Source organism: Apus apus, chromosome 10 (genome assembly GCF_020740795.1).
Source record: "Apus apus isolate bApuApu2 chromosome 10, bApuApu2.pri.cur, whole genome shotgun sequence".
In the NCBI taxonomy this organism is placed as follows: domain Eukaryota; kingdom Metazoa; phylum Chordata; class Aves; order Apodiformes; family Apodidae; genus Apus; species Apus apus.
The window spans coordinates 19,510,314-19,536,453 of NC_067291.1; the positions used below are offsets into that span (position 1 = coordinate 19,510,314).

The 26,140-nt window shown below is 41.4% G+C and overlaps 2 protein-coding genes and 1 non-coding gene across 7 annotated transcripts; 1 reads left to right on the plus strand and 2 right to left on the minus strand.

The window, feature by feature from the left end:
• The first annotated feature begins 320 nt into the window (after nt 1-320).
• On the plus strand, nt 321-16,535 carry DIS3L (DIS3 like exosome 3'-5' exoribonuclease). 3 transcript variants are annotated; one of them, XM_051628206.1, is made up of 17 exons: nt 321-475; nt 3,036-3,189; nt 3,820-3,948; nt 4,600-4,735; nt 5,642-5,818; nt 6,732-6,810; nt 7,725-7,904; nt 9,310-9,479; nt 10,343-10,504; nt 11,214-11,461; nt 12,306-12,398; nt 13,025-13,558; nt 13,750-13,904; nt 14,000-14,178; nt 14,515-14,660; nt 15,754-15,928; nt 16,004-16,535. In XM_051628206.1, the coding sequence occupies exons 1-17, from the start codon at nt 346-348 to the stop codon at nt 16,313-16,315; spliced, it is 3,159 nt and encodes a 1,052-aa protein (XP_051484166.1). In that variant the 5' UTR covers nt 321-345; the 3' UTR covers nt 16,316-16,535. The 3 variants fall into 3 exon arrangements, with proteins under 3 accessions (XP_051484166.1, XP_051484169.1, XP_051484168.1); XM_051628209.1 differs by having other exon boundaries at nt 386-392; XM_051628208.1 differs by lacking the exons at nt 321-475; nt 3,036-3,189; nt 3,820-3,948; nt 4,600-4,735 and adding an exon at nt 4,749-5,530.
• On the minus strand, nt 15,919-24,844 carry TIPIN (TIMELESS interacting protein). 3 transcript variants are annotated; one of them, XM_051628211.1, is made up of 9 exons: nt 24,385-24,844; nt 23,896-24,054; nt 22,950-23,043; nt 21,955-22,030; nt 20,817-20,939; nt 20,177-20,240; nt 18,112-18,309; nt 17,645-17,792; nt 15,919-17,537 (listed from the first exon to the last, which is right to left on the minus strand). In XM_051628211.1, exons 2-9 carry the CDS (start codon nt 24,026-24,028, stop codon nt 17,396-17,398), a joined length of 978 nt encoding a protein of 325 aa, XP_051484171.1. In that variant the 5' UTR covers nt 24,029-24,054; nt 24,385-24,844; the 3' UTR covers nt 15,919-17,395. The 3 variants fall into 3 exon arrangements, with proteins under 3 accessions (XP_051484171.1, XP_051484170.1, XP_051484172.1); XM_051628210.1 differs by having other exon boundaries at nt 17,645-17,795; XM_051628212.1 differs by lacking the exon at nt 15,919-17,537 and having other exon boundaries at nt 17,568-17,792.
• Nucleotides 19,125-19,261, minus strand: LOC127388979 (small Cajal body-specific RNA 14). Its single transcript, XR_007890528.1, has one exon. It is a non-coding gene; the product is annotated as a small Cajal body-specific RNA 14 (non-coding RNA).
• Nucleotides 24,845-26,140: the final 1,296 nt, after the last annotated feature.

Below are 26,140 nucleotides of genomic sequence, written 5' to 3' on the forward strand. Positions count from 1 at the left end.
CTCGCTCCCGCCCATGCTCCAGAGCCGCCTCAGAGGTGCCCCTCAGAGCCGCTACAGTCCCCTTAGCTCGCTCCCGCCCGCCTCTCGGCGCTGCAGCCCCGCTCCCCTCAGCTCCCCCGAACAACCCCAGCCCGCCCTTTTCCCGCCCCTTTCTCCCGGCGCTGCCCCGTCCCGCCCCGCCCGGCTGCGCAGGCGCCCTGGGAGCCGCGGGCCTGTCGGCGGGGCCGCCGCCTCCCGCCGCCTCCCGCCGCCTCCCGCCGCCTCCCGCCGCCTCCCGCCGCCTCCCGCCGCCTCCCGCCGCCTCCCGCCGCCTCCCGCCGCCTCCCGCCGCCTCCCGCCGCCGCGATGCTCCGCACGGAGAAGGTGGTGCAGCTGCGGGGCCAGCACGGCCGGTCGGTGCGTGTGGTGCGGGAGCACTACCTCCGCCCCGACGTGCCGTGCCGCAGCGCCCTGTGCCGGGCCGCCTGTCCGCGCGGTGAGGGCTGAGGGCGGGAGGCCGGCGGGGCTCCCGGGAGAAGAGGCGTGGGGGGGATCCGGCCTGGCAGGCCCGGGGGGCGAGCTGGAGCGGGAGGCAGGTTGTCCCGGGGGCCGCTGCGCCTCAGCTGCCGTCGGCCAAAGCTGCGGGCAGAGGGTGATGATGGTCACAGCCTTGACGGGCCGGGGGGCACCCGGCGGGAGGCGGGGAGCAGCGCAGGGGGGCACAGCCGGTGAATTTAGAGGCGAAATGTTGACGGGAGAGAGCCGGGGAGGAGGTGGGGGCCGCTGTGGGCGCCCGAGGCTCGTCGCAGAGCTCGTCGCTGCCCGCCCGAGCCGGGGCTGGACGGTGCTGAGCGACAGCCCGTGAGAGGATGAAAACAAACGGTCCCAAGTGACGGAGAGAGGGAGCAGAAGTGTTCCTTCAAAGCACAGCCCTTCCGGAGTGAGCCGAGTGTTAAGGAAAGAGAACAAAGAGTTGGGAAGTTGGTGACAGTACTTAACTGTCAACAGTTTGCAGACAGTGATAAAAGGCTAAAGGATAATGCAAGTGTTTGGGTGTATTGTTTTTTTTTTAAGATCTGTTAAAAATGCATTAATTTCTGCTGGTTGGTGGTTTATAGCATGAATTAAATTCTGCACTTACCTGTTAAGTGTTCTTACAATGGGGCCAAGCCGTTACCTTGAAGCTATTATAATTCTGCATCTGCCGTGAATTCTGTTAAGTAATTAAGTGTAATTGCCTGCCTTATATCTGGCCATTTCAGCCGCGGGAAGACTGCCAGCCTCTGGGATGTCTAGATTTGTTGTTGGTTTTACACTCTGTGGCGCTGGTTTGTGATTCATAGAGCATCCTCTGACCTTTGGTTGATATTTTGGGTTCTTTGTCGTTGTTGTCAAATTGCACAATTTTATTTGGTGGAGGACACTGGCAAATAGCTAACACAGTATCCAGCCAATATTTAAATTGATCTAATTATTTGATTACCTAAAATAAAAGGATGAGAATTTGAACTTTTTTATTTTTCCCTTCTGAATTGGCATAGATGTTGACACTTTTGGTTTAGCTGCCTGTTGCAGTTGAGGGCAGAAGGTTGTGTGGTGTATTACTGCTATCTGGGGTGTCAGGACTAGTGATAGTTCCTGCTCCCTAATGTGTTGCATTTGGTTATTAATTCCTTAAGGATAAGTTTCAGGCACATAGCAGAAAAAGAGGTATTAACCTCTCTTGCCATGCCTAACTTCCCCTCTTCTGGACTTACATGTACATTGTGTGTCAGATGAGTGTCAGAATAAGTCCTTCTGTAGTTCTCAGTAACTCAGAGGGGAGGTGAGCACTTGTTTTCATTCCTGACTCCGCACTGTGTGCTGCGCAAACTTATTTCATGCACCTTGAGAGTCTGCCTGCATAAGTGACATTACAGATCCTGGGAATGGTGTGCTGTGCCTGCTGAGAAGTTATCCTGATCTAGATGTGTAGGTTAGGCAAGGATAGTATAATGTGGGCAGGTTGCATAAATCTTCCAGTGACATCTTGCTTTTAATGCTCTTCTGAATTACTAATAAATATTAGCTTTCTTGGATGTGTTCTGCCATCACCTCTTACACACCTTCAGGGTGAGATGTAGCCATGTTACTCTATGCAGAATTGTGCCTACTGGGTTCACGCTTCTAGTGATCACAGTTAATAGATTGTCCTGTCTCAGCTTCTACAAAATTAGTGAAAATAACCTGACTTGTCAAGATCTATGTAATTTTGTTAGATATAATTTACCAGCACTATGGTAAGTTCAGCAGTTCAGTGTTTATAATATCATAAGAGGTAAATAGGCATGAGAGAAAATACAGTGGAGATCCTCTCCACCCCAAACTTTATTGGGTAATCTTTGAAACATCTAAAACAATTAAACAAATTAATTTTTAGGAACATTGTAAGATGTTGTCTGTGATGGGTTGTTTGTGGTATTTTGATGGTGTATTCCTAACAGATGGAGTCTCTTTAGAAATAATTAGTGATTATGGTATAGTTTAAATTCCAGAACATCCTCCCTTTGCACCACTACTGCTTTTATCACCCCTATCTGTATTGTTCTGTGAAAAGATATACAAAAAGAGCCTGCTGGAAATGGAAAGTGTTGAATAGAGAAATGGAAGCAGTGTAATAGAAGTATCCGTAATTGGAATGGAATTTCAAAATTTCATGAAAAGATTTTCTGTGGCAGGTGTATAGTCTCATTTTTTCATATGGAAATAGAGAAAAATAGAACTGTTACTTGGGCTTTTAAAGGACATCCTTGTCATAATGCAAGTGAATCTTTTTCACTCATTTGGATAGAACTTGCTCTAAATTTTGGCATCAGTCAGTGCAAAAGGGTTCTGTCACAAACTTTAGAGATTGTACCACAGATTTGTACCATAGGAGTCTTAGTTTTGTTCATCAGAAAAGGTTATGTATATCTTTGAGGATGCACAGTCCTGTTTTCCTGACATCTGAAGGTATTTTTAAGAAACTGGTATCCCAACTGAAAGTTTAAACTTTTACACTCTGAATTCTATTTTAGATGGCAAATTATTATCGGATGATGTTACACATTATGTCGTCCCTGACTGCAAGGTTGTTCAGGATTACCTGGAGATTCTGGAGTTTCCAGAGCTGAAAGGCATTATCTTCATGCAAACAGCCTGTCAAGCTGTGCAGCATCAAAAAGGACGCAGGTATTTAGCCTATCATAACTTACTTTTTATTTAGGTTGAAGTTAAGATACTGACTTTGTAAAAAGTATTTTTAAACCCAGTGACCCAGCGTCAGCCAACGTAGTGTGCTTAATTTGTTTTTAAGTCTTTCAAGTGTCTCAATGTGATTTTACAGAAGAGCTGTGATGCTTTGTGATCCATGGACATCAATGTCTGTTGTAGTTTTCCCTGGGTAGGAGTGATGTTAAACCTTTATCAGCTAATCAGAAGGCTTGTGACAGGAATTGAGGAGACTTTGCAGTAACAATATTTCATATACCACAGCTAGTCGATGGGCTCTTTTTTTGTTTGCTGTATTAAAGATTGAGCATGTGTCTTTGTGAAGTAATTACTACTCTTACATGATACTAACATTACCAGACATTAACCTGTGTGTGGCCATAACATAGATTTAAACATCAGGTGCCTTCACAATGAAAATTACAAAAGCTTGCTTAGAGATAATGCTTTAGGTTTTATCATCAATTTAACAAATGCTTTTCTTTGTGCATGACAGTATTCTTCCTTTTTTTCTGCTGCTTTTTTATCTGGAGTTATAAGAGCATTAGCAAAAGAAAGCACCAGACTATATTTATCTTTTTGATATTCCAGACAGTACAACAAGTTACGGAATCTAGTAAAGGATGCTCGTCATGACTGCGTTGTGTTTGCTAATGAATTCCACCAGCATTCTTACTTGCCAAGGCAGAAGGGAGAATCCGTGGAGAAGTGGCAGACCAGGTTTGTTTTCATTTACATAGCACTACACTGGACAGCATCATGACATTGTCTTTAGGAACATAACCATGCACTGCAGATGTAGGAGTTCATGCACTTGCTCTGCTTCACTCTGGAACAGTTCACAATAACTGAAAGTCTAGATTCTGCTTTTGTGATGAAGAAGGTGTCAACATTGTTTCCTTAGGAAAATAGACAAAAATGTGCTTAATTACATGCAATAATACTAAAAAAATGCTGGATCATTTTGAAGTTACAGAGCCATTTTACAGAATGCTTTAGCATAATAAATAAATCACACACACCTTATTGGACTGTTGAATGTACTGTGTGAGAGCTGCAGACACCATGGCATTGGAGTCCTGGAAGCTCCAACTTGATTTTTACAAACTAACTCATAGGAACAATAAGTTACACTGTATGTAGGGCACAGGTGGATGTGCTGGGGAGGAAGCATTTTATTTTCCACTGTTCTCTTGGTGCTTCTGTGTGGCATGTAACATTTTTTGCAGACAGAAGGTTTGTGCAGCTTGGTGTATATATCTCAGAAGAATGTGTGTTAAACCAAAATCTAGTTTATACAAAGACTGCAAATGTCTTGCAAGTAGCAAATGAGATATGCCAGAAATCTTACAACAAACTTTGCTTTTCCAGGAGTATTTACAATGCAGCAGTCTGGTATTATAATCACTGCCTGGGTCAGATGCCAGTTGTTATGGTAACAGAAGATGAAGATGCTATCAGGCAGTATGGAAATGAAACAGAAGGAGTGTTTGTGATTTCCTTCAAGGTAACATGCCAGAAAAATAGAAGGCTTCCTTTATGCTGCATCAAAATGATGAAGCAAGTACATTAAAGCCCACTGTGTAGTGCAAATCATTTCAGAGTTTACATTTAAGAAAAATATTAAGCTAACTCATGTCATTTATCAAAGAAAGCAGAGATGTCAGTCATGGAATCATAGAATGGTTTGGGTTGGAAGGGGCCTTAAAGATCATTGTCATGATACAATAAAAAATGGTGGCAGTGAGCAAACCAGAGAACTGGAAGAAAAAACCCAGCAGCTCTAAAGATAGAGGTCATATTTCTTATGAGCTGTTTTCCTTGTTTTTAAAGATCATTGATAAACAATGATCAGGTACCTCAGCCAGCTGTCTAAATCTCAGTGCAGTCCATAACCAGCTAAAGCCTAAATATCCATCAGCATTATTCTGCCAGTTTAGCCTTTATTATTTAGGATACAGTGATGCATGAGGAGATACTTAATTCTTCATGGAGGTTTATGTTTAGCTAGGACCAAAGAGATTTACCTTAAAGCTATACAGAAATGATGCTATGAGGCAATGGAAAGTGGTCCAGACGTAGCATACAAAATAATAAAAAGTTTGGGTTGCCAGTTTGATGGATCTGCTGTGGCATTTGACAAGATGTATGTAGCCCGGATGGAGTATAGCAGTAAAAGTTGGCCAGTCTCTACTTTAGGTGCTGTCTTAGCAATCTTGTTCCCTTTGTTGTGTTTAGCAAATGAATTAGGCTGAATCTGGAACAAATCTGTGGGGCTTAGAGCAGACACATCATTACCCTTGTAAGTGCTGTTTGAGTTTAGCATAGGAGAGAACTCCTGTCCATTTTGGGCTTTCCAAATGCATTATTAAACAACCTCATAGTACTTTCATGTTTGTTTCTGTGCATACAGAATTACTTGGATAACTTCTGGCCTGACTTAAAGGCTGCTCATGAACTCTTTGACTCTATACTTCAAGCTCGGCGTGAACGGGAGAGTGAAAGCCAAGAAAACAAAGGCAAAGAGTATCCTGAACACTTACCCATGGAAATACTGGAGGCTGGGATCAAATCTGGAAGATACATACAGGTAATGTGCTATATAGAGAGCAGACACAGAACAAAGGAGCTTTGTGCATGGTACCTTTAGTTCCCTGAATTAGACTGAGTAGATAAGGAAATATTGATAGAGTGGGAAGAGGGAAAGAAAACAAAAAAGCAAGAGTAAGAGGATGGAAAGGATTAGGAGTCTCAAAATATTTCCTCTGCTTGATGTTGTGAAGACGTGTTTTTTTTTCTCTTGAAGAAGGAAAACAAGGATTTGTTATTCAGGATCTTAAATTTGCTATGGATTTCTCTTCAGGTTGATATGTGATATACCTGTAAATCAAGAAATGAGGTGTGACATGAAGCAGCTGGGTATCATTCATAAATATAAATAATGCTGTACAAGGGCAGAATTTCTTACTTCATTTGCACAGAGGTCCCTCAGTGTTTGAAATAATTTTACGGTTTTATGGCTGTTCAGGGCCTTAGTATTGATTGTTGGCGGACAAATGTCCTTCTCTTAAAAATAATTTAAAGAATTAGAGGTGGTAATTTCTTCCTCTCCTGACAATTTCAGCAGTGAGCCAAGACTAGAACATGAACAGAAAGACTGAGGGTTTTCTTTCTTGTAGGAATAACTCCAGACTCCGTATCAAGGTGGGCAGCAAAAGTAATCTTGCACTGCCTGTGCTTGAATAAAAGGACCTTCACCATTTTACACTTAAATTGAGCATTTAAGGGAACTTACCATTCTTTTCCAGAAGCGAGTACTTGAAGTTCTGCACTGTACGTTCTTCCCCTTTAGAGAGAAGTTATGTTCAAAATAACCTACATATCAGTAAAAACTACTAATTTGTCTAACAATAATTATAAAACCAAAAATTTTATACTTGAAAGTGGGCTATTTAGAGGTGTGACTGTTTCATTCTGTTCATGGGTTTGTTATTTTCTTTTAGGGGACACTGAATGTCAATAAGCATAGAGCACAGCTGGAAGCTTTTGTTCGACTTCAGGGATTTGGCAGCAAAGAAACAGGTGAAAAGACAATGAGAAGATTTACTCAATGCTCTTTTGACACTGTCTGCACTTCTCACATGAAGCCGTGTAGCTGTTCAGTGAGTAAACAAGATGCAGGCTGAGGTTCTCCAATGCTTGGGATTATTTTCAAAGGCCGGGAAGGAGGCTTAAGATTAATCCAGAGAGTGGCCTTCATGAGAAAGCAATACCCTGTATGTCCTCCTGCCTCTTTCTAAATGCCTTTGGCCACGTTCTGGACCATTTTCCTGCTAACAGGTTTCCCTAGACCTTTTCTGAAGTTGACTGAGAACAGAACTTGTTTGACTGAAACAACTGTTTGTGTAGGTGTTGGCAGGAGTCGGAAGCTGGTCATTGTGAGCACAATAGGAAAAATGCCTTTTGAATCAGATTGGAACACAGTGTTGTCTTTCTGGTCTGAGTTAGTAATAAACACCTTTGAAGGAACAGCCCATTATCCTTGCACAGATATATTATCCCAGCTGTCACCATAAGTACTGTCAAATGTTCCTGTGACAGACTCTGCAATCAAACCACTTCCAAGATACTATTCCTTTTTTTAAAATGTGTTTCATTCTGGACCCTGCCCCAGTCCTGTTTCAGTTTCCACAATTTAACTGTGTTGTGTGTTTTTAAAGCTGCTGCCTAAGAATAATGAACTCATCTTAGACTATGGTGCTTTTTATCCAAGAGTTCACTTACTGAATTGCTTGGTATCTCCTTAAAAAAACAAACAAAAATGAGGGAAAGTTTTTCATTTTCTTGCAGTATTAATAAATTGCCAATAGTCCTTTTTGGAAGAAATCACGTTGAAAATGTAATTTTTTCTTTATTTCAGCAGAATGCTGCCATGAGTGCAGGGATTTGAATTTTTTGTCAGTTTATGGTTCTATTTCTTTTTGGTTTAAATGTAGAACTTCAAAGTGACATCCTTATTTATGGGGCCAGAGCCCGAAACCGCGCGATCCACGGCGACGTGGTTGCTGTTGAGTTACTGCCTTGGCAGGACTGGAAGGGAAGGACTGTTGCTCTTTGTGAAAATGAGACTGAGGATAAAGCACCAGCAGACACCACGGGGGACCCCATGCCCACAGGTAATGTAAATAATAGAATCATCAAGGTTGGAAAAGACCTTCAAGATCATCAATCCCCACCATCTGCCCTACAACTTCTAACCACTAAACCATCCCCTGAAGCGCCACGTCCACCTGTATTTTGAACAGCTCCAGGGATGGTGCCTCCTCACCTCCCGGGGCAGCCTGTTCCAAGGCCTCACCCCTCTTGCTGTGAAGAAATTGTTCCTAATATCCAATCTGAACCTCCCCTGGTGCAGCTTGACCCAATTTCCTCTTGTCCTATCAGGTCACTAGGGAAAAGAGGCCAACACCCACCCCACTACAACCTCCTTTCAGGTAGTTGTAGAGAGTGATGAAGTCTCCCCTCAATCTCTTCTCCAGGCTCAACAGCCCCAGCTCCCTCAGCCTCTCCTCACAAGACCTGTTCTCCAGACCCCTCCTCAGCCAGTAGATAGCCTGACACAATGTTTTGTTAAGGTCACCCCACTTCTTTGATCCATGCTGTGTTGTACTCATCATTACATTGTCCCTTCCCTTGATACCTGTGATTGTCACATTTTTTGCACTGTAGTAAATCTGAAGTGATTATTCCAAATTAAAACATACTAACATATCCCAACAAGGAGGATATGAGATTCTTTGTATATGGAAAACACCCCGCCCCCCCCCTTTTTTTCCCCTCTTTATTTTCATTCACAGAAATAGCTGGATTCTTGTAGTTACCTTCCTAAAATACTGAGTTTAGAATACTTCCTACCCAAATGCTGTGACCTCTCACAGCTCTGCAAGAGACAAACTGCCATTCTAATACAGGCCAGTTTAGCAGAGGATGCACTCAAGTCCTCCACTATCACTGTTGATGGTATAGAAAGATAACAGCATCCTTTTCATTACTTGTTGACAAATAATGTTCAAAATGAAAAATTATGTGAAGAATTACATTACAATGTGACAGGTGTACCATGGGAACTTAGAGTCTTACTTGAAAATATTGCTGTATCTTAAAAGTTTGCTGAGATTAGAGTTAGAAGTTTTAGGAGGTTCATTCTCTTCCTGCAAGAAAATGCTGTTTGATTTTGATCGTGCTTATTAAAAATGTTGTGTATTTTTTACTAGAATTGGCTGCATTTCAGTAGTAGTGAAAATCTCTCTGAATAATTGATGTTATATATCAATTCAGATTATACAATGAGTTAGTCTCCACGTAAATAAAAGCTCATTAAAATCTGCCTGTGCCAACAATAATTTATAACAAACTTGTATTGTTGTCTGCATACCATATGGTCTTAGCAATTGTCATACAGATTTCTGGACACATTAATTCATGTTACAAAGCAGTGAATCTTCTCTACCTCCCACATATTTTCTTTCATGTTCCTGTTTAACTGGTTAATTTACAGCCAACAATGTTCCTTATTAAAAGGTAAAGTCGTTGGAATAATTCAAAAGAACTGGAGGGATTATGTGGTCACGTTCCCCTCTAAAGAAGAGAGCCCATCCCAGGGCAGAAATGCTCAGAAAATCCTTGTTACACCTTGGGATTACCGAATTCCCAAAATCCGGATCAGCACCCAGCAAGCTGAAGCATTACAGGTAATCTGACAGAAGCATTTCTCTTCTCTGTGCTCCTACCAAATTGTGCAGGTGTTACATGCTGTAATGATGTTTTTCTTGGCAAAAAAAAAAGACAGCTAAAACTATTAATAAAGTTAAGTCTGTGAGAGCAGGTCAAGTTCTGCCTTGAAGGAATATGTTCACTTCCTGTCAAAACTGCATCACCTTGAGGTAATAAAACTTAGTTCTGAATTTGGGCCACAGTCCAGGTACCCTGAGCGTTGATAGAAAACTTCTTTGCTTTTTTCTGCTAAATTAAGGTTCGTATTAGGGGTATAAATTGTCATAGCCCATGTGGCTGTGTTGGATCGATGGCTATATATAACTCTGAGAAGAGTACCAAGGAGAGCTTTTCAGCAAATAGTGAATTGTGATGATTCACCTGCCATTGCTGGAGAAAGAAGAAACATGGTTTTGTTCATTCCTGGCCATTTTTACCTTGTAATGTTAGATACTTCTTCACAGCCAAGAAGTAAATTCCATTTTTTTCTGATACATGAATATTTGTGTACATCTTGGGTTTGCTTTTACTCTTCGTACTAGAGATTCTCTATATAAATGACCCCCAAGTGGGTCTTTGATCAGGAAATAAACATAATTCTCAGTATTTCATAGAATCATAGAATGGCTTGGGTTGGAAGGGACCTTGAAGATTCAAGGGTTCCAGCCCCCCTGCATGGGCAGGGACAATATTTGTTTTGATGCTTCTCATTGTGGGTTTCTTTTTCCTTTCTATAAAGTTATTGGAGTTGCCGGTCTCTTTGGATGGCCCCTGAAGGAGTATTTCTGTTGATGGCTTGTCAGGAGCAGATTGCTGTTCTAACACAACTGTCTTGCTGCAGGACTATAGAGTTGTTGTGCGTATTGATTCTTGGGAATCAAGTTCTCTATATCCAAATGGACACTTCGTGAGAGTTCTAGGAAGAATTGGAGATCTTGAGGGGGAAATTGCAGCTATTCTGGTGGAGAACAGCATCTGTGTTGCCCCTTTCTCAGAAATCCAGGTTAGTCTTTGTGATTAGGTACATTTTCTGTTTATTTCCAGGGTCTTGTTTCTCAAGGAGCAGGACCCTCCTACAGGTGAATGACTTAGTTGCTGGCAGGTGTTTGAAAGCTGAAAATTATTTATAGATTATTTTTCTGGGATTACTTTTGGATCAGTGGTTCTACAGATACCACAAATTTTCAAGTCAAGAGTGATTTGAGGACAATCTTTTCCATGAGGAGAAGGTTCCAAAATTACTTCTAATACAAGGTAGACTTTTAAGGTATTAGTGTCTCTAGTATGTGTTTATGGTACTGATTGTAAAGGCCCAGACCTACTGAAATAATTGTCTTGAATCCTTTTGTCTTCAGCCAGGAGAGGAACCACCTTTCATAGATAAGTATTTTGATTGTACCTATAATTAACTGTAAGAAAAAGAAGTAAAAACCCAGTATATGGTGGTGATGTTTGCCAGGGCTGCATTATCACCACAATAACAGTTGCTAATAATATGCATAGTATTCATTTCAGTTCTCTTTCATACTTGCTGTGAAGTAAATGTAATTGACTTGGGAACTGCAGGGAAAGAAGAATTTGTCTAGGATGGAAGAGAACACAGAAGATTTCATGGCATAGAAAAGGAAAAACTAATTAAGTCTAATTTGTTGCTTTTTTTTTTTTAGAAAAAAAGATACAATTTTATGTTCATCCCTCATGTTTTTGTACAGATGAGTGAAATGCCCATGAGTTCTTCAAAGAATCCATGGAAAGTGAATCCAGAGGAGGAAAACAACCGTCTTGACTTGAGAGATACACACTTGATCTTTAGCATTGATCCAAAAGGCTGCCAGGACGTGGATGACGCGCTCTCCATTAGAGCTCTGCCCAATGGGAACCTGGAGTTAGGTGTCCACATTGCAGATGTGACCCATTTTGTGGCAGCAAATTCTTACACGGATGTTGAGGCCAGAGCAAGGTAAATTGTTTTCTAAAAATTTGAAAATTTAGGGAGTACAGAATTTTATGATGCTGCCTTAAGGAAATGTTGAGAAACACTGGAAGGAAGGAAATTTTCTTCTTTCCTTTCATGGAAACAGCTTATTGAAACAAATATGTTCCTAATGGTATTCTACTTGTAGCTGGATAGAATAGGCTTGCTGGGGAAGAAACTGCTTTCTGACCTACTGCTTCACCCTTTTACTATGAAATTGCCCTTTTCCACAAAGTTAGAATTGAAGTTTATCTTTCCCTAAATGCTTCTTGTCTGCTTTATAGTTTAGTTTAACATTTGTGATTTGAAGTATTTACAAACCAGTTGTTGCAGTCCAAGTAAGATGAATCTTCACACAGAACATAGCACACCCTTACATTAATATAATTGCATTCATTTTTGTGTTTTAATATGCCAAATATTCTGCTCTTTTTTTTCTGTTATTGCCACTGTTTTAAACTTTAGCTGCTGAATCACTTTATGAAATGTATTCTTTATAGATGCAAAGAAATATAATGTGTATAGCCAGCAGAGATGTTTGGTATAGCCCTTAAATGACCTCTTCTCATTTGAGCATGTGTTGTACAGCCCTAGTTCTGGCCTTAAAGGCAGTTGAAGAAACCAGGGAAGGCAAAATGAGGCTTGTACAGGTAGTTACTTAAATAATTTTACTGTGGTGTTTCACACGTGTAGGTTCTGTCAGAATAACCTTTTAAAATCCTGCTATGTATCTTGTTTTGCTGAAGTAATGCTAATAGCACAAGCTGCCTGGGAGATACACACTAGGAAGTCCTTGTGAGAAGACCAGTAAATGTGTTTTATTCCTCAGGGCAACAACTTACTATTTAGCAGATCGTCGGTACGACATGCTGCCCTCTGTCCTGAGCGCTGACATCTGCTCCCTTCTAAGCGGGGTTGATAGGTAAGATGCTGTGTAGTGGCTCCTTGTGCACTTCCTCGTGGAATTACTTGCTACTATTTGTAAAAGAAGTAGTGGAGTCCCAAAAAGCTCAAATACAGTATGGCACAATGACTGTCTCATCCTCCAGTAAGGTTTCCCCCTCCCCTTATCAGTTTGCCATGCCCCCGTGTGAATGCTCAGGGGTTTCACTATTGTCCTGTTCCTCAAAGGTGCTGTTACCCCATTTTATGGCATTTCACAGGGTTAGCTGGCTGCTGGCAGGGAAGAGAAGTTCTTTGTGGATACATCCAACTAATAAAATAAAAATGAGTAACTGTTGCAGTGTAGCTGTGCTTTAAAATAGATGTGGCCTTGTGTCTTAGGGGCTCTCTGCCACAACAGGTGGATTGAAAACGGTGCTGATGTCGTTGGGCCTCATTTATGAGATTGTGATACACAAGACTGAAAGGCAAGTGCATGAATGAGTGGCACTGCTGAGCACTGCTTTGTTTTATGAAGAAAAAGATGTTTCCAGTAAAAACCAAAACAACAGAATGAAACCTGTAGAAGTGTAACAGTTGGATGTGTTTGAAGTAATAGTTTAAGTCAAGCAGAAGTATGTATAGAATGGTGGTCTTGTCTTTAAGGTATGCTGTGAGTGTCTTGTGGGAACTAGAAAAGGAGTCCTATGAAACACTGCACGTCTGCTACAAGAGAACCATCATTCGCTCTGCCTACAAGCTGGCTTATGAAGCAGCACAGGGATTATTAGATGGAGACTCAAGTGTTGTGGATGATATCCTGGAATTGAAAGACTTGGATGAAAGAACTAGAGAGAAGAAGTTGGCTGAGCTGGTCTGGGCAATATCAAAGCTCACTGATGTGGCACGACACGTCAGAGCTCAGCGGGACAGCTGTGGTGCTCTGGAGCTGGAAGGGGTGGAAATCCGAGTGCAGCTGGATGATAAAAATAACATCCACGATCTCATCCCCAAGCAGCCGCTGGAAGTGCATGAGACTGTGGCAGAATGTATGATCCTTGCCAACCACTGGGTGGCAAAAAAGATCTCGGAAAATTTTCCTCATCAAGCTTTGTTGCGTCAGCACCCCCCCCCGCGGCAGGAATTCTTTACTGAACTTCGGGAATGTGCCAGTGCCAAAGGTTTCTCAATGGACACACGGTATCTTTTAGTACTTCTCTTAAGCACTTTAATTATAAATTTAAGCAACTGTTTGGCTGTGTTATCACAAAACATTACAGTAACTATTGATTACTTTTTTTTTAATGTGCTTTTGTGTGCTATTTTTAACTGTAAACTGTTAATGATCAGGGAAAGCATAATTTTCTCCAGAATTAACACTTTTTTGACAGGTCTAACAAAGCACTGGCTGAGTCTCTGGATAAAGCAAATGACCCATTGGATCCAATTGTAAATAAACTGTTGCGATCTATGGCCACTTATGCCATGTCTAATGCCTTGTACTTCTCCACTGGCTCTTGCCCTGAGGAAGAGTTCCATCATTATGGTATCTTGTCACTTCATTTTTTATGCTATTCCTGTTTTTTCTGAACTGTTGGGGGGAGGCAGTTGAGTGCTTAACACTGCTTCTTTTATTCATAGGACTTGCCTTGGACAAGTACACACATTTCACTTCTCCAATTAGAAGATATGCTGATATTGTTGTCCACAGACTCTTGATGGCAGCGACTCTGAAGGAAACTACAGGAGATGTGAAGGATTATGTATTCAGTAATAAGGATCTTCAGGAGTTGTGCAAACACATTAATAACAGAAACCGGGTAAGACGGTGGTTGTGTCTCCATGCATTTGTGTGCTGCCCAACAGAGCAGGGTATGAGACCAGACTGCAGCTTTTGGGTACTGCAATGACATAATATAACTTGATTTTTATTACTTATAATGCTTTTGGGGTTTTTGACTTAAGTAGCAGTTTTCTTTGGAGAGTGTTAGTAAAAGTGACTTCATCTGTACAACATGTAGGACTTCATTTCAGATGTAGTTTTTTTTTCTAGGGGATGGGTAAGGGAGTAAGTAGTGGGAAAAAAACCTATGAAAATCAAAGCCAAATATTTATTTAGGTGGTTTTGTCTTCTCTCTTTGTGGGGGGGCTTGCAGGCAGCCCAGCGTGCTCAAAAACAGTCTACTGAACTCTTCCAGTGCATGTACTTCAAAGACAAAACCCCAGAAGCAGACGAGCGCTGCGTAGCAGATGGTGTCATTTACTCGATTCGAACCAATGGGGTGTTGGTCTTTGTGCCAAGGTGAGTTGATCAGAGCTTGGACTGAATGGGAAAATAAGGCCTAAATGTGCCTAGAACACCATGAGGACACTTGGAAAAGGAAGTGTTTATAGCCTGGCCTGGTGTTGACTGTGGTTTAGATTTTTGTTGTAAATCCTAAGTGGTGCTTTTCTATGAGTTGAGTCAACAGGAGTTGCTGTGAGGAAAGGCTGAGGCTGTGCTGCACACAACATATTTATTTCAAAACATTAAAAGGCCATTTTTTGCCCAAGCAGCTTCTAGGGCAGAACAAAGTGGAATATTTCCCCACCCTTTTTTTGTTTTTTTTCAACAAAAGCCTCACGTAAGACTTGGGCAGCTCTTCAAGACAGAAGAACTACCTTTCCTCTCCCTTACTGAGTCTCAACATTTTGGATTAATGTGTTTCTGCATTACTGGTAGGAATGCTGTTACCCAGGCAGCTTAACAGGTGCAAGAAGTGTAGGTGTTAAGAACTTTCCTGGAAAAAACAAAACAAAACCCAAAGATCATTCTACAGGGGTGTTAGGTAAAGTAGACCTTTATGTGAATGCCCTGGACTTCCATAGATCCAGCCAGAGGCTGCTAGATCCTGGCCAGAGACTGAGCTTGGATATAAATCCAGCTTGCTGTAGGCCTGATGTCTCTAGCATTCCAGATGGCTCAGCTTGGATGCATGGATGAAGCGCCAGAACTCACCCAACCATGAAGGGCTCCTTCCAGAGAACCCTGTGTAAATACACTGCTGGACTTGAAGTAACTCTTTTTAATGGAGAACTGTTTCCTCACTGTGCTGTCTGGAATAACCTGTAATGCTGCTCTCCTTCCATTATCAGGCTGTTCCAGGCTCCACCCAACACACAAGATCAACAGTCACCAACTGTGACTTTTGAAACACTTCAGCCAGTCTTCATGCTGATTTTGTATACTCTAGGGGTTTTTTCATTGTCCCTGAAGCAGGATTATCACGCTACAGTGCTTGTTATGTTGCTTTTATGTAATCCTAGTCAGTCACCTGTTGGTTTCAAAATTAAGAAAACTGATAAGGGTGAAAATAGTTAAATCAGTTTCTGTCTACTTATCTGCTTTTCTGTAGATACGGAATCAAAGGTGCTGCCTATATGAAGAACAAAGAAGGCTTAGTCATCTCCTGTCAGGGTGATGGGAGCTTTCAGTGGAAACCTGGATCACTTCATCGCTCTCAGAACAGAATTACTTCCACTGCAACCACAGGAGAATCAGTGACATTGAGCCTTTTCGATCATGTTACAGTGAGTATTTAATCTGAAGGAAGTAAAAGGAAATAGCACCATCAGAAAGAAAATAATTTGTGTCTTGATTTTAAGGTGAAAATACTTGTGCAGGCTTCCCGCTGCCACGCTGACACCATCAAGCTTGAAATAATCAGGAACGCACCGTACCAGACTCCAGACACAGAGGCTTCCCAGAAGAATTTCCATGTGGTGAAATCTGACTTAGTAAAAGAAGTCAGTCAGTCTGCAGAAGCAGCCCAGCGTGCCCAAGAAAAAGCAAGAGTTGAAGTCATGGATGAAGACTATCAGAAGTACTGCCAGACCAAGGGAGCCAGCTTGTACCAGCTGCTGGAGGAGATCAGGGATTTGGCTCTATTAGATGTTTCAGCTGAGATTAGAACTTGAGCTATAACTGAGGAACAGCTGCTTGATGTTCTGCTTCTATTCACTTTGTATCATTGATTTTGTTATTTTTTTTTTTTTTAAACAGTCTATTTAAATATTCAAGAATCCTTTTAATAAGAAACTAAATGTCTATTTTGAATAAGAATTATTTTTCTCATTATGAATGTGTATGAGTTTTAAAAATATTTTATACATGATAAATATCATCTTCCAGACTGAAGAGAGTATGGTTCATTCTTTTAACTATAATTTCAAAAGTTACTTTCCCATGTTGCTATAAATTAAGTTCTTAAAACCCAAGTATTTCCTACACCTGTTGGCTGTCTTCCACTACAGTTCAGTGCATGGAACTCATCACTACAAAAAAACAAAAAGCTAACTCTTCACACTAACTTGGAATACAGCCTTTGTTCATTGCAATCCTCCAGCTGCACATGTGGCATAAAGTAACACCTACTGACATGAACTGACTTCATCTGCTCCAAGTGCTGCTCTTCCCTTAATTCAGTTTCTGTTATGAACAACAATCTACCTTGTGCTATTGGAGAGGGCAGCTCAGGGTTTCACCAACATGGTGGTTCTTGTTCATGCCACCAAAGGGAAGAGCTTTTGTGCAAGAAGGAGAATCAAGACTGTAAGAATAGGATGAAACAGTCTCAAGACAGAGCAGAATCAGCCAAAGGAAGGTAACTAATCTGGTCAAAGCCAACACATGTTCCCCTAAGGGCTGTATTTGTCTGTGAAGACATGTCTGACTAGTCTAAGGAAGGTGGAAGTTTGGAGGCCTCTAAGTGTAACACCTTCATACACGAAATTCAAGTTTGACTTCTGGAATGTAATAGCTTCCATTTTATAAGAACAAGATAGAGGTACTTGATAAGCAAGTTAAAATCCAGGACACCCATTCAGACAGAACAGTACCTGCTGTCATACACGCCCTCTAGTAAGACACAAAAACAAAACAGAAAACCAAACAACTTAAATATAAACTTCACCTGTCAACATCCCTGTTAACTCAGTTTGACTCAATTGTATACAAAATTCAAAATGCATCAAAGAACTCACATTTCTTAAAGAATGTCACAGGGAGGGGGTAAAGATGTCTTGTAAAATGCAGATAAAGACCTTTACTCTGTTTCCTGGTGTATGGAGCTGCTTATCTGCAGTTTCAAGAGTTCTGTCCAAGGATACAGAGATGATGGTGAAGACTTCCATGAAGCTTCTGGAGTCAAAGAACAAAGAGCCACCAACATTTCAATAGAATGATCATACTTAAAACATTGGGGTCTTTTGGTCAATAAAGTAATATAAAATATGGGGAACAGTTACTGCTGTTCACTGGCACATTCCCATTCTGTATCTTCAGGTTCTGCAACAGGAACCTTGGTTGCAGTAACTTGAGTGTCTTCAATCAGATCAGTGGAGTCTTCAGCAGCTGGGGTGTTAAACTCCTCTTCCAAGTACTGAGTGGAGAGCTCTGCTGAAAAAAAACCAAACAAACCGTTTCCTACCATGAGAAAACACTTCCTGTGTGTTTGACTGGAGTTTGTCACCAGAGATAACCAGCAAATTGAGTTTCCTCTCATCAGATGAAGCAATCACAAGTGCATGACAACTAGAGCCAGCAGTTCTGACTTAACTGTGGACAAATCTAACTACAGGAACACTTTTTAAATTTGAGTTACATTTTGCTACTTACTAGAAAAGCAATCACTACCATTTCCTTTGCCCAGCAGCTCAGTCGTATGAGCTCCAGCTTAACTTTTACCATGAACACTTCAGTCAGAGCTGATTACCATTGTGCTGTGCCTGGCTGTTCCACTGCAGCTTTGCTTGCCTGCGTTCCAAGGCCAGCTGCCTGTTCTTCTGGATGCGCTGGTGTTGCTCCTCTGTGAGGGTTGTACCAGGGAGAGAACTGAGCTCCTCTGCACTTCCAGGGCAGGAATGCACATCTTCAGAGGCTGTGTCCAGGCCGTTGCTTTCCCCTCCACCATCTGCTTAAAAATGTGGGAGTGGGAGAGGGGCAGCAATCACCACTTCAAACCGAAAAAATCTACTGCTAAATATCTTGCAAGGTAACATTTTAAAACTATTTCTATGTTCTACATTTTAAGTTGCATTGACAGCTGAAAATCATTCCATCATTTTAGTTTTAGTGGGCAATTTTCTGCCTAGGTCCACATACCTGGTATTCAAAGCATATGACAAATGCTTACCAGAGATCCCAAACACAAAAGAACAAATACCTGGATTCAGAGGCACAGCTCAGTGCACTAAGTTAGCCATCGTGAGCTGTGCTTCAAGGTTAAAAAGTCACAGTAAATTCAGGCAATCGTTAATAAAAGGCCAGATAATTTTGTTCCCATGCCTACTAATATGACTCTGACTTCTGGGAAGAGGCAGAACTAGTTATGGGAATCAGACTGAGGTCTGAACACAGACATTGAACAGCCAGTTTTCAATTCAGCGTGCTACTATTATGGGATATGTACTCATTAGCCAACACGAACACATGCAAAATGGAGGCAGTCCAACTCCATTAGACAAACTTCACCCACCAACAGAGAAGCAGAGCACTTTTTCAAGAGTGCCTAAGGCCAAGTATGCTTGTGCCTCTGCACCACTTTAAGCCTGTGAATAGAGAAATTAGCTGACAACAAGGTTTTGATTTTCAATACAATACTCTAGCTGTGGTTTTTATTTCAAAACTGTAAGACACCTACTCAAGTTTTTCAACTGAAGACTGACCAGTTGTGGCTGCACACTGACTAGCATGTTTCAAGAACAGATCAGGATCACACTAAATACAAATGTATGGAACCATCGCACAGAAACATCCGATAACTCTACAGACACTGTCGGCAGGAACCATTTGCTTTGCTGTTTGTGGCTGCTTAGGGTTGCATTCCATTCCTAGCAAATGCACCCAACAGTGAAGACAGCCACATGTCACTAGCTGCCAAAAGGTTATCTCCACAGGTGAGGCAAAGTTCCACCACCAGTTAACTCATCCACCAGAACACCTTTTACAAGCACTGGTTTGCCTGGAGGCTGAGGTTCCAGTGGCAACAAACTGGAAAATGAGTAGATACTTGTTTCAAGAGAGGCCCACAGTGGAAGTGCAAACACTTGCAAATGACTACGAAATCATCTCATTTCTGCTAATCAAGTTTGTTTCAAACTACCAGATTAACTGCTCTCTCTTTTTATTTAATAAATAAATAATTTTACTTCTAGTTCATCTAAAAACATCATCTTATTTGAAGAGACTCCTGAATTATCTACTTGTGGACAGGTTTTGATATTGGCAGAAATGCTCAACAGAAGCACATGCCAGGACTGACACACAGACACAGCACCCAGAGGCACCAGTCAGTACTGTCCCTCTGCAGAGCACTCCACCCTGCCTGCACCCTAACAGCCTGGAATAGAGAAAGTGCAACGAGCCTTTGATTTCTGCATCAGGAAGTTCCAAGAGCTCTTCAAATTGTACAATACAAACCAGTATGTTCACTTCATAATTGCAGTTTTGGGTTGTTGGGTTTTTTTGGTTGTTTTTTTTTTAAGTATATTTCTAACAATGCTGGTAATACTTTTCCAAAATACATTTTCCAAATACATTTTCCATTTCCTTTCAGCACACCCAGCAATTTTTATTTATCTTAACACATATTATGTAATATTTTAGTGCAAATACCAGTTCAGTTTTGCAACTGTAAGTCTCACAAGCTTGGTTTTAAAATAGATGACCACACCACACAGTTTCTTCTACGTTAGAAAAACATGCAATGATCATTAATTTCTGGTCAGTAGGAGGGAAAGTAATTTTAAACACTGAACTACTGAAAAAGCAGCACGTACCTTCATTACTCCCAAAGTCTTCATGTAAAACAGGAAGGTCAAGTCTAATCCGCTTTAGGCAGGTCTGCAAATGAAAGATTAAAATACTGATATCTCTTCTGTAATAAAGTATTTTCTGCAACACTGCTGTGCTTTTAATACTACTCCAAATTTCTCTTTATAACTTTATTACTCCGAAAAAAATATTCCTTTCACTACATGTCTCTTTTCCCACAACTTTTAATGCTGTGGATCATTCTTCTAGTCCTTCATCTACCACCTCACCAGATGGAGCTGCATTCTTCATGAGGCTTCTTTTGCAGGTTCAAATATTAAAAACCAAACAAACAAACATACCCCCCAAACCCAACCAGTTCCAGCACCCTTAAGCAAATTACATGGTTAAAGGTGCCCTGAAAAAGTTGAAGCCAGTTCTCTGACGTAAGACCAACAAAGAAAGGTTAAATCTAAATGTAAACTTAAATACTTCAAATACTGGAAAGAGCTTTTTTTTAAAAAGAGATAAATTAATTTCAGTAAGATTATACTCCTTAGCAGTATGCACAACTTACATGGTCTTCTGTGGGATAATTTTCTCCTAAACCTACCTCTCACACTATTCAGTGCTGCATGAAAAGAAACTGACAGGGACAATACGTACCTGAACTTCCTTTTTGTTTCCCAAAGCCTCTACTCTGTCAATAAAATCCTCAAATTGCAATTTTGGAAATAGTCTATGAGCCCAGTGTTCCATATGTTGTATGAGTATCTTCAGGTCCTCTGCCTAGAGTAGAAAACAAGGTATTTAGCTAGACAAATTTCACTGAGTCAACAGGCAGCAGAAGGAAACATCACAGTAGCATTTCTGAAAATGTTAAGTATCTACAGCTTGAAAGTCTCCTGAAAATGTAAGTAGTACAAATGCACTGGTAGCTTTCCTCCCACAACCAGGTCTGAAAGTGCAGCTTCAAGCTATGAGAAGAACAGTGACCCGAGTGCAGGAAGAGCATTTGCAGATACTGTAAAACATCTGACAGACTTCTGAGAAGTTGCCCTTAAGCAACCCAGCTCTGAACTCAAGTCTGAAAACAAATCCCTGGGGTCACAGCTGGCATTTGTTTTCATGTTTAGAACACAGAGAAAAACATACATCTAAACAACCTTATCTAGCAAAGATTTTTGCTCATATCAGCACTGTTGCCTAGTTTCTTTGTGCTTCCAATTTACATCATGAGGGTTCTCTGCAAACTTGGGGTGTGTAAGAGTGCCAATAGTCTAGTGTTAAAGAAAAATCAGCTTTGTATGTTTAAGTGTATCCAAGACAATGAGACATTTTGTAGAGAAAAAACTGCTTTCTCTTACCTAAAGTGCTATGTCAGTTTCCTTTTTTTTCAATATTAAAAATTCTGGGATAGAAGTGTCACAAAGCCAGGGGATTTTCAGTAATAGAGGAAACCGATCATGAAATTAGATGGTAAAGGCATTCCAGATGTAGTAGGCAGTCTTATAAGCCTGTTGCAACTTCAAAAACCTCTTTCTATGGACCATACAAAGATGATATTCTAGTTTTGGAGTACATGAAAATAGTCTTCAGATCAAAATATGTTAATGCATTTTTTTTAATTATTTTTTTTTTTTAAATTTGCAACCACAAACTCCCATCAGGGCACATTCAAATACTGTGAGAAAGCTGGCTAACCAGAGTTTAATATCAATCCTCTCCCCATCAGATGGGCAGCAATCTCTCAAATCTAGATTCACCTCCCAGGAAACAACAGCAAAAGCTCCCTGTGTCTTACCTCATGCCCCTTACCCTTGAACTTTACACTGTCAAACATGTGTCTTAGGGCTGGAAGTCCTCTTTCAGAAATTAGCCTGTTAATAAGAAATGGGGAAATTTATTTAAAACCCATAAATTCTCTCTTATTTAAAAAATAAATAAGTGAACAAAGCCACAAAACTAAAGATACAACCCCTCACATTCCTTTAGACAGCCTAAAGCTACAGAGCTCAATTTGAAAGACAGCACAGAACTACAAGCTGTTAAGAAAATACACAAAATAGGATACAGACTACTGCAAGACCCAAGACACTTCTTTCTTTTTCTTTTTTTTTTTTTAATTCACCATACATATGTTCCTAGTGCAAGGAACTTTTTTTTTATTTATTACATGGTCAGTTCTAGCATCTATATTGGCCAATTAAAACCAGTTAGATGTGTGACCAGATCACCCACCCATGGTATCAGTGATTAAATTCATCAGTGTATTTAAACAGAAAACACTGAAAGCTCAAATTCTATCCATTGCTTATGAAGAACTTACACCAATTTTAAGGACAACAGCAAAGAAAATACTAAAATCCTTTATCTTTACATAGAGCTTTTCCAGCTTGTACGTAAGGCAGGTGTAAGTGTACTTCAAGTAGTACCTTATATTCAGGTTTTATTTTGAAGCACACTTTATTTGAACAAAATTCTACAGTCCTGTGTTTGAAGCAAACTAAAGAAGATCCAGTCGGAAAAATCCTATGTATGAATACTAAGTCTCTCCCAAATTATTAGCCATGTACGAAGTCCCAAAGAGACTTCAAGAAAGCTAGACTAGTAATAGCACTACACAGGTAGGTTGGGGATAAAAAGGTTGAGATACAGCATGCAAAAGGCACTTTCATCTCCAAAATTCTTGATCTTTGACTTTGCAGGAGTCACAGTAACTTTAATCTCATTCCCCACAGCCATATACTGAATCTCTCACAGAATAAAAAATTCTGGGAAAAAAAAAAATAAATTTACCTCTGGGCATCCAGTTTAGGCCTTGGTCTTTTAACTGCTCTCTGTGGAGCTACAACAGAATCCTTTGTTTGTGACTGCTGGTTTCCATCTGGTTCTAATAAAGAAAATATACCTTAAGTGTATAAGCCAAATTACTTCAACTAGAATAATATAATATAAATTTTAAGTTTCCACCCTATCAAAAAGGCAGCATCACACATATTTCCTGGCAGGTGCAGGACTCCAAACAAATGTCTGCAACTTTCACCTTGCTCCTCCCACAAGACAGGCTGGAAATAAATCAGCCTCTTAAAAATAAACTGAGGAATCGACCTTTCTAGCCAAGTAGGCTCCTTGAAAGGGAAATTCCCTAATTTTATAACTTTTACACTATATTGCTGATGAGAAATGTATTTAGATGCTGCTTCTCAATGTTAGGGAAGTCAAATTAAAAACAAACATAATTTGATAGGTCTGAAAGACAGACCTAAACCACCAGCAGTGCCTTCAAAAAGATGGAGAAAGAGACAAAGTGTGACCACAATCAACATGTCTTTTAGGAACCAAATTTTACTGCCCTGAAGTGCCTCTGATTTCTTCCTAGGTCATATGGTCTACAAAATCTAACACCATTCAACACCCTGCCCTCTTCTGAAATTCAAGCCATAAAGGGTAACTAGAGTTCACCACTGTACAGTTATTTTTACCAACGTTTTGTCAGAAGGGCTTGAATTTTATAAAGATTCGTTTGTGTGCAAATCTTCATGGAATCCACAAAGGTAAAACTTCTTCCACAAGCTCAGAAGCATAGAGGCAATAACTAATTTGCAAATTGCTCTTATCTACGCAAGACTGTTTTTAAATGTTAAACTCAAGGTGGTGAAATACAACATCAATATTATTGATTTAACAGCATTTCATCGTCTATACAGCAAAAATAGGATCGTTAGGGGTCATAAGGGTTCACCTCCATTAGCTTGAGCCCACTCAACATCATCTCTTCCTGGAGAGGCAGGAGGTGGAAGAGGTGGGAACGTTTCATCTTCTGTATTCTCGTAATCAGGAAGATCAAACAAGTTGTTCTCTAAAGGATCTATCATTGTCACAGATCAGCTTTACTCCTCTCCTGCAGAAAATACCAAATACACTCAAAGAGAAGCAGCAAGAAGGCAGCTAAACATCAGTTAGCTACAGTATCTCCACAGCTTTTGCAGAAAACAGATTTGCCAAACAGAGAAAAACCAGTCTGATAAAAATGAGGCGGGAGTTCCCTCACAGAGAGATAACACAAGCTTCTCGTGCTTCAACTCAGAGTCACTTGGGAGTGACAGGTACGGGTCACAGAACACACCAAAAGGATTTCTAACCAAAGCACCCATGAAGACAGCTGTTTTCCACTCATGTCCTTGAGTATCAAAACTATACGAGGTGATAATTCCCCTGACTGACAGCTTACCCACTCGGAAAGGCAGTCTGGAGGAGGATTCTCCTTTTCGGCTCCTCAGGCAAAGCTAATTCCGGAGATTTTAGAACATCAGCACGACCGCGTGTAGGATGACCGCTGCTGCGTTCCCAAGGCTTCAGAAACAGCTCTCTTCACACGGAAAAGCTGTTTCTCAGACGATTTTAGCAACGAGAGGCCACCCCAAGCGGCTCCGCGCACACCGGCGGTCGGCAGCGAGCTCCCTGCCTCAGGGCTGCGAAGCTGAGGGAGCCGGCGGCTGCGGAGGCCACGGAGGGAGCGCGCAGGGTCTCCAGGGCCCCGCTTCCCCCGCGCAGCCCCGAGGCGGGCAGGCACCGAGGGGGCTCTCCCCCTCCCGCCTGCGGGAAGCGGGGCGAAAGGCTCTTCTGGCCCGCCTTGCCAGGGCAGGCCGACCCGGGGCCCCCGCACCTCCTGCCCCGCCGAGCGACTGAGGCGGGCGGGCGGGCAGCGCGCGGCGGAGCTCTCGCGGTAATCACGGGTCTCGCGAGCTCCCGGAGAGGGCTGAGGGGAGCGGCCGGCGCAGCGCCTGCGAGCCAGAGCGCATGCGCAGCTCCGCGGCGGCGCCGCTTTTGGCGCCAAAAGGCCCGGGGCGGGGCGGCCCTTCCCGCCGCGGGAGCCGCCGTCACCTCAGGAGGAGCCGCTGCGGGGGCACGGGTTTATGCCGAGCATCCAAGGTTGCGAGGCTCCTGTGCTGGCTGGAGCCCCACGAAGAATCGGGCCCAGAAAGGGGGTTTAACATAGTGGCTGCTGAGCCCTTGCGCGTTCCCCTTCCTCTGAGGAAAGGGCTTCCAGGACAGGTAGCGGTCCCAAGCTTTGCTCCATACGGATGCCAGCTAGAGCCTTCTGGTAGCTTAAATCTGATCAGTTTGCAGCTTTCCAGGGTGTAATAAAGACACCAAGCCCTCTGAGATTTGGCAGCTGTGTGCATGAAGTGCCATTTAAGGACTTGGACTTGAGGCTGCAGGAGCAACAGGAGAGAGTTTTTCTCCAGGTCAGTCCATAGAAGTGCATCTCACTTATGTCACGGGCTCTTAATTTAAGCCAAATGCAATAAACTGTCAAATATGAATACATGACATTATTCCCCCCCTCTTGTTTCTCTATATACTTGTATTTGACATGTAATTCTTGTAATTTGATATATCCCTTCTAATATGACAGAGGAAATAAATTGCAGCTACTTTCTAGTTTTAAAAAATGTATCCTTTACTCAAAATTATTTCAATGGTTAATGTTTAAAATGTCTATTTCCAAATGCAGCAGCATCTTTTATAGTAAAGAATGCATTAAATATAGTCCATATGTTAATGGATTAGTTAGCATGGAATCAATTTATTTACTCTTTTTAGATATAGACAATTTCTTTAATTGACTGAGGCACATGAAGTATGAAAACAAATACATATTTATAGTTCTGCTGCTTTACAGCTCAAAAAACTTTAAAGGTTTGTGTCATAAAATTACTGAGAATCAAATGTCTGTATTATGAGCTCCTTGCCTTGAAATTAGTAGTAATTCTTTATATGAAAAAATCTTTACGAACAAATTAGCTACGTTTGGATGTAGCCTGAATATCTGATTCATAAATATCAGTGTGATATATCTTTCCCTTTAAATGTTTTCCTTATTATTGAATGCTTTTGTCTGTGAAGTAATTGCATTTAAATAGTTACTTAATGTCAGCTACACTTTCTAGAGAGCTCAAGCTTTCAAAATTCCCTCAAGTCCC

Coding starts and splice junctions, on each gene's coding strand:
- DIS3L (XM_051628206.1), top strand. CDS start 346: ATGCTCCGCACGGAGAAGGTGGTGCAGCTGCGGGGCCAGCACGGCCGG. Junction 7,905..9,309: donor GGGGGACCCCATGCCCACAG/GTAATGTAAATA, acceptor CCTTATTAAAAG/GTAAAGTCGTTGGAATAATT. Junction 11,462..12,305: donor GATGTTGAGGCCAGAGCAAG/GTAAATTGTTTT, acceptor TTTATTCCTCAG/GGCAACAACTTACTATTTAG.
- TIPIN (XM_051628210.1), bottom strand. CDS start 24,028: ATGATAGATCCTTTAGAGAACAACTTGTTTGATCTTCCTGATTACGAG. Junction 20,241..20,816: donor GAAACAAAAAGGAAGTTCAG/GTACGTATTGTC, acceptor TTTCATTTGCAG/ACCTGCCTAAAGCGGATTAG. Junction 17,796..18,111: donor CAGCCAGGCACAGCACAATG/GTAATCAGCTCT, acceptor GTTTTTTTTCAG/CAGAGCTCTCCACTCAGTAC.